This window comes from Crocodylus porosus, unplaced genomic scaffold, assembly GCF_001723895.1.
Source record: "Crocodylus porosus isolate Cpor-Errol unplaced genomic scaffold, CroPor_comp1, whole genome shotgun sequence".
In the NCBI taxonomy this organism is placed as follows: Eukaryota; Metazoa; Chordata; order Crocodylia; family Crocodylidae; genus Crocodylus; species Crocodylus porosus.
Genome location: NW_017728949.1, coordinates 78,543,532 through 78,556,922, shown reverse-complemented (window position 1 = coordinate 78,556,922; position 13,391 = coordinate 78,543,532). Strand labels below are relative to the sequence as shown.

General features: G+C 40.7%; 1 protein-coding gene across 3 annotated transcripts; it reads left to right on the top strand.

Annotated features, from left to right (window-relative positions):
* Positions 1–1,598: 1,598 nt before the first annotated feature.
* NMI (N-myc and STAT interactor) lies at positions 1,599–11,485 on the top strand. Of its 3 annotated transcripts, XM_019554197.1 has the most exons (10): positions 1,599–1,808; positions 2,679–2,732; positions 4,512–4,586; positions 4,729–4,887; positions 5,752–5,880; positions 7,085–7,247; positions 7,746–7,852; positions 7,977–8,166; positions 8,724–8,836; positions 9,584–11,485. In XM_019554197.1, exons 1-10 carry the CDS (start codon positions 1,773–1,775, stop codon positions 9,782–9,784), a joined length of 1,227 nt encoding a protein of 408 aa, XP_019409742.1. In that variant the 5' UTR covers positions 1,599–1,772; the 3' UTR covers positions 9,785–11,485. The 3 variants fall into 3 exon arrangements, with proteins under 3 accessions (XP_019409742.1, XP_019409743.1, XP_019409744.1); XM_019554198.1 differs by lacking the exon at positions 2,679–2,732 and having other exon boundaries at positions 1,601–1,808; XM_019554199.1 differs by lacking the exons at positions 2,679–2,732; positions 4,512–4,586; positions 4,729–4,887 and having other exon boundaries at positions 1,685–1,808.
* Positions 11,486–13,391: the final 1,906 nt, after the last annotated feature.

Genomic DNA, 13,391 nt, shown 5'->3' with positions numbered 1-13,391 from the left:
ACAGTACAATCTGTTACAACTCACAACCACTGTGCCATATTCTTGAAACAAACCTACTAGTTTTAGTTCAAGAAAAACCTCAAGTGTTTGAGGTCCTTTTTCCCTTTAAAAATTAATTCACTGGGTTGGCTTGCTGGCACTTAACAAGAGAGCAATTCCCAACCCATTTCTCAACTGAGACATAGTGTTTTGCACCCCAGAGTAGTGTCCTGTTCCTACCAAGTCTGTCCAGCCTCTGTCACCCTACTATTGGCCCGGTTCCTCTCTGTTGTGGTAATGCATAGTCATCTCCCAGTCCTTCCCACTATCTGCTTATGCAAGTGTTTTGTTTCTGCTGGCATCACTGCTTCCCACCCTACAATAACCACCCAATGTATTGTCTAACATTTCCAAAGGGCTGAGCAGTGGGGGAATTTTCCTCCTCCTGCTCCTAGGATGGTCCTGATGCCCTAAATGGCATTGGTCTCCTCTGCTAGAAGTTGCTCCTGTGAGACTTTTCTGACAGGGAAGATGATCCAGCCTTCAGCAAGGGGTTGGACTAGATGACCTCCTGAGGACCCTTCCACCTTATTTGTCTATGGGTCTGTCCCATCATTGCCCATTGTAAAATCAGCTGTGATTCAGCATGAGTCTTCCCTAGTTCCTTTTCCACCTGTTGAGTTTCCATCTACTATACTGGGGTTTACCACAGCCCAGGAACGCTTGCGTCACTTCCACAGCCTGCACCTTCAAGCCTGCGTGTCACTGGCCACGCTGCCATATCAAGCAGGGAGCAACCGGGGTGACCGCCCTGGGCACCAATGTGAAGGGGCACCAACAGCTGCTGTCCAGCTGGGGCAAGGCACGGGATGGAGCCGTGACTGGGTCATTTGGGGGGCGCGGGGATGGGAGGAGGGCGGCTGCCACCACTGCATGCACTCCTGGGCAAGCACAGAGGGCACGTGCCCCTGGACCCGTGTGTGAGGCGAGGGCCAGCTGCCGCTGCGGACTTTGCCCTGGACGCCAAACTTCCTTGCCCTGGCACTGACCGGCCCAGTCCTGCAAAGAGGCCCTACAAGTTCTGCTGCCATCTGCGACTCCTCCACCCAGCTTCTCCTCGTCCAGATCCCTCGTCCGGGCGGACGCTCTGTGCCAAACCCGAGGAGCTTCACCTTGCCTGGGGTGCGCCCCGCTTCACCCCACGCAACAGTGGTTTTTCACGTGTCTGACAACTCGCACCTTGCTTGGAGGGTGTTTGTCTGGAGCGCTTTGTGCTAGACATCACCTCCAGCCCTAGTCCCAGCCGTTCCCTGACCGCAGCTACCCGCTCCCTGTCAGCACGACCCGGCAGGCGCCCTCGCTCCGTGCAGCGGCCTCCGCGCCCCTGGCGGCCGGGCCGGGCTGGGCCGAGCTGTGCGCGGGGCTGGGCAGACCCTCCCCTTCCCCCGGGGGAGCAGCAGGCGCCGCCCCGTGTGGAGGAGGCTTTCCCGGAACAGGGTGTGAAGGGCCGGGCCAGGCCGGGCCTCGCTCCCAGCCCGTGAGTGGTACCGGAACCGGAACCGGAACCGGAACCAAAGCGGGGGCCCGACTTCCGGGGCTCTGCGGCCCGGGTTTGTTCCCACGCGTTTGAGAAAGAGCGGAGAGGGGGAATGTAAGTGACCCGGAAGGTTTTCTAGCTTTCAGTTAGTTCCAGACAGGAAGTTCATTCACCAGTGGGTACAGTAGAGACGAGCGCTTCACTTCACCGATCATTAGTGATAATCACCGAGAAGTCGCGTCCTTTGCAAACCATAATGGCAAGCCCGGAGAGCCCCGCTGGTGTGGCCAAGGTATTCCTCCAAAGGCAACAACTCACCTGAGCGATGTGGCCGCTGGCACAAATAGCCACGTTTAACTCTGCGGCCTGAAATGTGTGGCGTTTATATACGTGCTACAGGAAGGGGGGGAGGGGGGCACTTTAATTAGAGTAGCTCCGAGAACTGCTCTAATTAACGCACCTGTAGCGTCTAGCGTCGGGCGGGCAGTTCTTTTAGGTGGAGGGCTGCTTACTGAGTTTTGGCAAGCCATTGAGGGCTGCATGACTGGCAGCCCAGGACAGATAAATATTAATTTTCTACATTTTTTAGGGGCCCTGCGGACCGGATAGAATGTCCTGGAGGACTGCATTTTGCCCACTCCTGGTCTAGCGTGTCTGCATCCACCTACTTAAAAGTGCCAGCAGGGTCACTTTAATTAAAGCTTATGTAGCAACACTTTAGTTAAAAAGCCCCTGCCACCACTTTTAAGTGCAGGGATGCTGATATACAAGATGCTGGAGTCTGCTGGTGTGTGCTAATTGCCACAGTCCGGCAGACTTCATTTATCAAGCATGGACTGACGCCCAGTAATTGCAGCACATCGGAGCAGCCTCACTGCTCACGTATAGGCAGCCATACAGTTTCTAGGTCTGTAGTAGAGCCAGTTTAAAATGTGAGCCTCAAATAAGTTAGCTTGTGGTTTGAGTCGATTAATTTCCTGAAGGCTGTGTCAGTTTAATTTAGTTTCTGTCAGCCCCAGTTCTGGAGCGACGTATGCACATGCGCAAGTCCTTAGATGGCCAAAGCTTTTAATTTTTCACTATAGAAGTCACGTGTAACCCACAGGATACTATGATAATATCCTCTGTTGTGAAAGTAGTGTATTTTGTTCTATTCTTTCAGGTTGCAATGGATTCTGAGAGTCCACCGTGTTCCTTAAAGGACTGGGCTTCTGCAGTAAGTAGTTGCCAGTGTACCACCGTATAAGAATCACTGTATGATCTCTGAAAAGTACTGCGCTGACAATCTAGGATGTTTTCCTGTAATATAGCACTATCCAGCTAGCAGCTTATGGAATGCATTCAGCCCATGAGGGATTAACATGTCGCCCCTGAGCTCCTATCCAGCTACTGCTCCCACTCTGGCTCTAGCACTTGCCACAGTCTGGGGTCTCTAGATTTCCCCTCCCTCAGCTTTCATTTCCTGCTCCTGACCTAGGGGTGGTACAATCCATGGTGCCAAGGAAGCATACAGTATGGCACAGTGCATTGAGAGAGCTGAGGGTGGGGCTGCCACATGTATAGAGGTGGGAAGGGATCGGTGTGGGGGGCTGCCTACATATGCAGTGGGTGGGGGTACGTGACCCAGGGCCTACTCGTGCTAGTGTAGCCTCCGATGCATGCAGCCCCTATGACCTGCAGCACCTGCTGCTGCCCCTTTATCTTTTGTTTCCTTTCACTTTAAAAACTAAGCATTAAGGTTTTTATTTTGTAGTTCTAAGATACATGCATGTGTATTTCCTCATTGTTTAAAACACTTAAAACTAGACTGGACAAAGTAATGGGAAAAATATGTAAAGGAAAATCCAGGATTGCTAGGGGAGTTGCTTGGATTATCAGGGCCAGTGGTGATGCATAGAGGGTGCACGGGGGTGCATGTGCAGCCCCTGGAGTGCTGGTGCACCCCTGACCGGCTGTGCCTGCTGCTTAGGTGATGGGGGTGGGGGGTAGGTGGGAGCGCTGAAGCCTCCCCTGCGAGTGCTGGCTGGGGAGTGGAGTGCTGGAAACAGCTGCAGTGATGGGCCATCTCATGATCAGCGGCATCAGATGTGGGGGGACACCCCCCCTGTTCAGCAAGATCAGCCGGGGGGGGGGGACTGAGGCAGCACCAGTTTCCCATGATCAGGGCTTTTCCATGCCACCTTTTTTATTTACCTTCAAGTTTTATGCCATCCTAAGTGAAACAAGAGACATTTTATTTATTTTTCAACAGGCTGTTCTGAATCTCCTTTGCTCCTTCCTTGCCTCCCCCAGTATTGCCATCAGCAGGGAGAAAATGGACCAAAGAGGTTTTTTTTTCCATATTGGTGATAGATCTAGCCTGCTCCTGAAGATAGTTGTGCATTTTTTCATCTTTATGCACTGTGATTAACTCTGTTTACCCAAGTAGGATAACTCACATTGCATAAAGGGAGTGCTAATGTATTGGAAAGGTTAGGGCCTTTTCTTGGAAGAACAAGTGCGCAATTTGTCTCTAAAGTTGGCCATCAGTATTAGCCATATCCTTTTGGATATTTAGGCCCACATGTTTAATGACCAATACCTATTTTTGTGAGGGTTTTTTTTTACCCTTTGTAGCTAGAAAAATGATTCAGCAAGTTCTGTCTATATTATCAACATTTATTTAAGAAAAAGCAAGCTATTTCTTTTGCATAATATGCTGGGGAAGAAGCTAATTCAAGAACTCTGGTGTTGTCAGAACTTCTGAATCCGCACGTTTCCTCCACTTTTCCTTGTGGTTAGTAAAATTGGTAGTGTTGTAGAGAAGCAATAGAACTGATAATTTGTAGCTGTCAAGGAAAGCCTTGATTCTTTTCACTTTAGCATAATTTGAACAAGGTTGACATGAGTTAACCCATTATTTATATGGGTTTGGCTTATTATTTAAAACAAATTTAACCTTTCACTATTACTATCACAGAATGGAAAAAGCATGTGCATTTTCTTTTCTCTCTAGAACATAGAAGTCAATGACCTTTTGGGCTCACAGGTAGAAGTTGACAGTCATAAAGAAGAATGGGAAAAATGGAAGGCAAGTTCTACAAAACATATATTCCTGTTTCCATTCAAGTCTCTCAAAACAATTTTTTCCCAAAGTGTATTTGTTTAAACCTATTCAATAATGTTTTATATATTCTAGTTAAAATATACTAAACCACTTTTTCACGATTAAGGAACAGCTTGAAAAAGCTGAAAAGGCAAAAACTGAACTCCTCCTTTCAAAATTAAGCTGTGATTCAAAAAAAGAGACAGCACAGGACATGCTGATAAAGCTGAGGGAAACAGAAGAGGAACAGCGTAAGGAGACTTTTATGATAAGGAAAGACTTTGAGGTAATGGAAAAATTTACCTATGGCTGTCAAAGTTTGGGGAACAGAAGTAGGGGTGCCCTTCATGGGGAATATATTTTTCTCCTTTCATGTTAAATATCCCTCCCAGACTACAGTTTGTAGGACCAGGAAATTTAGCACTTTTTATTATAATTCAGAACTGACATATTGATAAACACAGTAATGTTGAAGAAATGAAGGCAAAGTTAAGAGCTTTATCATTGTAGGTAGAAAAAGATAACTAGGAAAATTAATCTTCTGGGCGCAAGGCTGTTCACTGACTTCTTAGTTTTTACATTTTGCTGTTTAACTGTTCTGTCAGTTTATGCCATGAACATTTTACAACAAAACTTCCCAATACATTTTATGAAAACTTATAAGACTCAGGAGAGTTAACTTAAGATATACTGCACTATCTGAATCTTAGTTATCTGAGTAGATATTTTTGTTTTCCTAACTTTAAGTGTTGGAATTGGGTAACTGTTAACTTTCTAAACCTAATACAGCACTGCAACATAAATTGATACAGTACTGTAACTTGTAACTATTAGTATTATATATTGTTCTACAAACTTTATTTAACAGTAATTAATAGAGATACAGAAGTTTGATACAGTAACTTTTAATTGGCATTAGTATTGCATGACAAAATGTTCTCTTTAAATTTTACTGTATTTAATACCTCAGCTGTTAAGTTAAACATAATTTTACATGGTGCACCATGTCTGCTTCTTCACAGTATCCTTACAGGTTCATTGTACAAATTATTTTAGTTACTGGAATGGCTTCCTGATGAGTGCTTTACAAGGGGTTTGAATACCTGAGGATGTACTGTAATTTCAATTCATGTAATTTTTTTTTCAACAGAAAAACCTTAAAGTAGTAGAGCAACAAAATATTGAATTAAAGAGAGAGATTCAGAAGCTCAAAGATAATCTTGCTGCGATGAATTCAAACCTTGCTGAGATGAATTCAGAGCGTTCACAGGTTATTCAGGTAATTTCTATTTTATATATTTCACAATTCACCTTTCAAGTGGACACATTTTCAGTCTGCATTTACTAAACTCTGGTGGCCAGACATTCAGCTATTGTTTAGGTCAACCTCCATTGACCTCCTTTTAAAATGTAGCTATTACTTTGCTACTCTTCCTCTATTTGGCAAAATTAATGAATGCGAGGAGAACAAAGGACATAGAAATAAAGTAAAAGGGGGCCACATGAGTTATTGGGGGAAAATATGGAGGAAAGCTCACAATTATTAAATGACAAAACTGGAAATAAGTATTTAAAAATGAATAAGATGTGAAAACTAGTAATTTTCAAACATTTGCATTTTATATCACCATCAGAAAAGTCATATTATAGAAAACGCATCCTTTACAGGGAAAAACATGTACTGTAAGTTTAGTTTTTGTCAGATAACACTTGGCACAATTATCTCATGTCTTGCTTCCTATAATACAAACTAGGAATAACTCTATTTGCAGGCAACAGTTTCATATGTTAAATGATATAGTCAGGGTCAGAACTATGTTTTGACTTCTTTGTTGCAAATATTCATTATAGAGTTGGTAAAAACTTGGAATTTAAGTTTTGCAGAATAATTTGACATTTTGAAATGTTTTCATACCAAATTTGAATGAAGACAAATATTTTTGGCAATATTTAGTGAAATGGGTATTATAAACAAATTCTGTTTTTAAAAACTCATTTCAGTCTTTCAGAATTGTTTCAAATATTATTCTTTTGTACAGTACTATGTAAAACTATATATAGCAGTCCTTTCATTATTGAAGAGTTAGGGTCAATGCACACAAACTTTTAACAAAGACTTTGTAATATCTGAATATGTACAATGTTCTGTGATTGGTGTTACAGATTTTAGAAATCACTGTTCTGAACATGCAGACAGAAACTGTTTACTTTAGGGTGAATTTTGCTGCACAAGGACAAAGCTCTGGTTCAAATTTTATTGAGAAGAAAAAATAAAAACTTGTTGGCTAAATTCTTAGTGAAATAACATGTACAATTGTGCTGAGATCATTAGAATTGGATCTGGTTATACTAGCATTAAATTTAACCCAATTGTGTATTTACCTTTTTAAAAAAAAATGAAGTGAAAGATGCATATGATATTTTTTCCAGTTGCTTCATGAATTACAACTTTTTTATTTCTTGTCGTGGTTCTAAAACCTTAGATCAAAAAAGAGGTTTCCAAAAAGAAAATGAAGTTTACAAAAATGGAAAATACTGATAACAATGACACAGTTTTGAATACCCACTGCCTTTGTTGTGTAGCTGCCAAAATTCCATTCAGATTGAAGCAAGGAGAAGCTCTTCTCACTTTTGAAGATGAAGATGGTATGATGCATATTTTTAATATAAATATTAATGTGTTTCACTTTCATAGCAAGGGATTTGTGATGTAAACATTTACTTTGTTCTGAAAAAAAAAATTCAGAATAAAGGCAACTATGCAGAAGATGTTTTGCAGTCAAGTCACTGATTCAAAATAGTTACATGTGTGCCAAGCTTAGTAGCCCTTTGGGCTAGCATTGTTAAAACACACCAGCTGCAGTAGCCTAGAAGGGAGTGACATAGAAAGCAGTGTGTGTCCAGGCACCTATGATTTTTCAGTCTGAATGACCTGGTTTAAAGCCATGTCAAGTGAGCGCAGCAGTTGCTCAGAGAGAGGCTTGGACTCGCACTTCTGGAGTTCTCAGAGATGTCCTCATTCCTACTGATTTCTTTTTTAGTAATGTTAAAGGAGAGGTGTAGCTAAAGGGCACTGCATAGTAGCCTTACTCTTATGAAGTTTGATCATAGGATCACTGTCTGAAAACTTCTTTTCCTTTGTAGTTGCCCAGAAACTAATAGAAAAGGGTACGCATACTGTGAACTTGGACAATGGGAAGACTGATGTGAAAGCCAAGCCTATTACACTAGAAACAGGAGTCAAATTTGAGGTAATTGACTAACTAATATGGAAACTTTTGAGATACTGGAATAGTGTACAGTATTTTTTATTTTAGCTACTGTATTTGTAACAGATGCAGAGTACATAAAACAAATAAAAGCTATTTTTCTTAGCTTCATGTGAACATTTCTGGGAAGAAGATCAATGTATCTGAGGTACCAGATCTGCCAGTACCTGACGAATGGATGAGAGACAAATTGGAACTAAATTTTTACAAATCCAAAGGAGGAGGAGGAGAAGTAGAGAATGTGGAATATGACAGAACTTCGAGAACAGCTGTCATCACTTTCCTCAGACCTGGAGGTATTATGTCTTGTTAGCTAAAGTTTTAGAGAGCTGGATTCTCTGCTCATCTACATTGTAGTAGCATGCACTGTTGACTTCAGCTGAATTATTCTTGATTTACTTAGTGAGGAGAGACTCATGCTCATAGTTCTGTAAACAAAGCTGTATTTAATTGCATTCTTTTCAGGTAAAAAACTTGATATTCAGTTTGTAAGTTTTGATATTTACTCCTATCTCAAAGTCTATTCTTTCTTTGCATCACTGGACCTCTTTATTGGAAAAAAGTGGGAAAATATGTTTGGCTTTACTTTTCATTTCATGTTAATGTTATTGAAAATTTGACTAGATCTTCAGCTGGTGTGAGTGAGTGAAGGCCTGCTAATATCAGTGGAGCTGCATCTATTCATATCCACAGTGGACTTGTTCCACAAGTTTTTACTAAACACTTAATCAAGGATTTTATCATGAATTACATATAAGTTTTATATAAACGGATCAGCTTATTACCTGATGCACTTGCAAAGTAAGTCTTAGAATTTAATATTTATTTCTCGTGTTCTAATTCTTTTTTCCAGTTGTTGATAACATTTTGAGACACACAAAACATCCTTTCCAGTTAGATGGAGGACGACGCTCTGTTTCCGTTTCTGTTTCCCCAGTCATAGAAAAGCATTTAGAAAAGTTTCAGGTAAATTGAGTAAACAAGCCATGCTCTGGGAATGGGTGATGTAGACACAACCTTCTTGGTAAGAGAGTTGCAAGGAAGCTGCTGTTGCTCTCAGCTTTGTAACAAGAGGGAGTTTCCTATGAGTTGTTTTTCCAGTGATGATTCTAGGACTTGTAGAGATGCAAAAGAGACCAGCTTTTTTATCATGTTCTAGTACTGCAACAGCAATGCGCTTCAATGTCTATGTTAGTATAGACATCTATAACAGCCATAAAGCAGTAAGATGTGTCAATATAAACAGGCTACCACATATAGCACTAATTGAACCCATTGTTGATAGTTTTAGCTGGTCGATGAGCATCGGGTATGTTTAGACGAGTGATTCTCGACCAGGATGCTGTGGGAACCTTTTAAGAGTGCCATGTGATGTTAGCACTGGTACGTGTACAATGGAGCCATGTTGACTTATTTCTGCTGAGATCTTGACCAACTGTTATTTATAATAAGGAATTTACGACAGACAGGCTAAAGAGGACTGAACAAAGGAGTCTGACACTATAAGGTTCAAACCTTCCATTGATTTTTTTTTTTTTTTTCAGTGGCAGACCTAGAACATAGTAGAAAATACAAAGATGAAAGCCAAGTTGATAGCAATATCTTCATCTGTACCAACATTTTTATTATGTATATCTATCAGTGATTTAATGTTTAATACTTGACATTATTCAGCAATTTTTTTATTTTATTTTATTTATTTTTTCTCACCAGGCTTATTTTGGGATTTCTACAAGGACCATCCTACTCACAGGAATTCAAGAGGTTGTGGAAGATGAGGAAAGCACACAGGACATCATTGAGATACATTTTCAGAAGCCAAGCAATGGAGGTGGGGAAATTGAGAATATCACCTATGTATCAAACCAAACCAAGCAAGCCTGTTTTGAGGAGGATGTTGGGAAAGTTGCGTGAAGTACAGCAAATGGAGCCTTAACCTTTGCCAGACACTTCATGTTATCAGGAAGACATTTGGCAGAAATATAGCTTTTATAACAATTATGCTTTCTAGCCTTATAAATTTACTCTTGAAATGGAGCTGCCCTTTCTGTCTCTTTGTTTGTGATGGCAAACTCCTTTTGATCTTGAGAGCAGAACTATCTGAAACTCAGTGAACGAGGTTTGCAGAGGTTCTTTGCATATGCCAAGAAAAAAATTTCACACATGGCTGAGATATTCATTACAAAACTCATCTGAAACCTTAGTTTGCCTTGTATACATGATTCTGTCAAAACCATAAATATTACAAATGCTTCAAACCTGAGCCTAGGCTACCTTCTGCAGATCTGACCGAGCTTCATATTGGTAACAAACCCCCAAATGAGTTAGACTCCCCCTGACTTTGTCAGGAAAACTTTGCACAACTCTACAGAAAAGTGCCTGTAGTTTTATATACTTGTTTTAACTAGCTACATTGGATAGCTCAGTTGACTCCCATCCTGATAAGGGTCTTGGGTACTCCTGTAGTCCAAACTATTATTTTGTAATTACATAAGATATTCGTATCACAACAGCAATTAAGAAAGTAAAATACTACAAACATGTTTATTATCTGGAAGGAAGGAGAATATACAGAAATGGCACTAGTTTATTCAACATGTTGGCACCTTTCTGGGCTATATGATGCTGTAGGGAACAGTACCAGAGCTGATTTGGTCTGCTTTTGACCCTTTTGAAATGCCATTACTTCTTCTAGGACCTGATCAAACTCTGAACTCTTGGCTAATATCAGTTCTGCATCCTCTGCCTCCTCTCTGTCTGAAGGCTGTATTGCTTTTTGACAGGTCTTTTTCATGAACATTTGTATTGACAATTATACTATTTCTTGATCATGCTCATTATGCTGCCTAATTTAAAAATACCCAGATGCTAGCTAAGAATGTGACCTGGGCGTCGTTTATTTTATGACTACATTAACACAATCAGCTTGTGAACATCACTGATGGATTTTAGTCTGCATGATCTGTGCCAAACTACCACCCTCACAATGGAGGGTGTATGGAGAAGGTTAATTGGGGGTCACATGGAGAGCAGGACAAATTATGTCCTCGGTATTTGTGAACTAGAGACAAAAATATCTGCCATATGAACAGTTAGCTTTAACCCATAAGGCACAATAAAATCACACTCCAGTTAAAAAAAAACTACAGTATGTTGTACAGGGAAAGGTGGATAAAAGCACAGTAGAGATATAAGCAGCACGTTGGCAGGAAACTGAATTTTTTTGGTTGTAAAAGCATACAACAATGGAAATTAACTGCATTTAACATAGTCAATTTCATGAAATTCTTGAACATGATTTACTTTCTTGGTTTAAAGGATCTTACTGGGCAAATGCAATTTGGTGTTGTTCTCGTGTAGGAAAGGTATTAACAATATACTCCAACTATTGTTATTGTAATCACATTTAGGTTGAACATTCATAACAACTTAAATATCAAACTATCTAGAAAACAAAAAAAGATGAGTATTGCTGATATTGATTTGCAACTGCTGGGTAAGGAGATTTGTGTGCTTACAGCTCCACTTGCTGTTTGGTGCCTGCAAAGCGCTTATAGTGATTATACTAGCAACAAACATGAAGTGAATAATAAATAAAGTTATATGAATATGGAATGACTAGGGGTGGCCTGTATGCTTTGCTTACAACCTTGAAAAATGTAATGCTATTCAGATCAGGTGTCCTAAACTGCAAAGAAAAAATGCATGAAGACTAGTAAATCTTGATATTTACACTATATCTCACTAATAAGAGTTGAGATATAAATCCTTAGAGAATAAGGTTTAAATAGAAGGTCTAATAAAGCTTATTGCTTGTGGGGCTAGTGAAAAGCTGCCCAACATAAAACTCAGGTGATTTTTTTTTTGAGTAATCTTAAGAATCATGGTATTTGTGAATTTCTCATTGTGTACTTAATCTGTTGGTTATTCTTTTGAATCTTTACTTGACTGTTTCATACTTTAATATAAAGGTTGTTTTAATACAATCAAATGTTGCTATTTCTTTGCCTTCGATATGGTTTCTGCCTATAACATAAAATTATACAAGGGTAATAAATTACACACTTTGACAATATATTGGTAAAAGCATTGTTCCAAAATTTTCCCCTATGTGATGCAATAAGAGTTAGAATTTATATTCTGTGGGCTGAAGTGTGCTAGAGAGGACAGGTGTTCAAAATTCCTTTGAGGAAGCCCTGGCTAGAGTGGTAGTCTTATCTTGCATCTTTGGGACACATCTACACTCCACATCCCTGATCCTGAGTGGTAGGTTTTGAGTCAAGCCTCATACCTTGGCCTGCTCTGCTGCTGCTCAGCTACTGTGAAGGTTTGGGTGGGGAGGCTCCTGATACCATTACACCTTTCCTTACCTATGTAGGTAGATTTTGGCCCAGAAGAGGTGTAGAATTTGAGCAAAGAAACTTATCTTCTATTTGAGTACTAAGGGGAATGGATCTTTGGATACATTCTTGGTAGATAAACAGGAATTGATCAGAGAAGTACCAGGCTGCCATCTGTTTCTCTTCCTGATGGGAAAAATGAGCCTCAAGAATGGCTTGATGCTTGGATTAAAAAAGTTAAAAACTCTAAAATCCTTGGGAACATTTACTCTGTCAGTGGGGGCCAACCTTTTTGGCAGGCATGCCACAAATTGGCCCCAGAGCCTTTGCAATTGCCACTCTGATTTTTTGCCCAATCTGTCGCTCTGCTTTCTGCCTTGTCTGCCACTAGGATCCCTGCTGGGCTGCATGTGGCACGTGCGCTGCAGGTTGGTTATCTCTGATCTGTGTGGAAGGTAAGGAGCCCAGGGCTCTCTTGGAGATGATGTGGTGTAGCTTATTGTTCTTGGCCACACTCTAAGATAAGTTGTTTGTGAATAGGGTACTGATTCTCTCATCCATGGCTGCCCTTCAGTAGTTTTCCAGGAGCTTACATAGATGTGTTTAAAGTGTTATGGATCGGGGGGTTACTACAGCACAAAAATCTAATACTGTAGTTTGCTTTCTTTTTACTTTGCAGCAAAACCTAGTAGAACAGAAGAGGGCACCCTAATCCATCACTCACTCTTACCCATACCATACCATATCACTGTTACCCATACCATAAAAGCAGGACTGCATTCATACTGCTGTCCTATAAAACATGGCAATCAAACCAGATGATACAGCTGATTCTACAATTCAATAATAATACAAGGGAAATACTAATTCCCATCTTCCATTGAAAAGTGCTTTGAGATCTAAAGATGAAAAGCCTTCCATGAGCTTTTGGTATCATGAACTGAGAAAACTGCTTTAGGGCTCTGAATTTAGCAACTGAAGTGGGAGGCTGAATCATCTCCAAAACAATCTGATATATACCATGGTGCTAAGGTTAGAAATATTATTAAAAATGTATAGTGAATAGAGTGTTGTTAGAACTGCACAGTTTGTATCTCGTACCTGATAAGCAGAAACACCACCAAGGACATCTCGCTAATTTACTATCTCTTTGTAACACTAAATCACACATACCTTCAAAC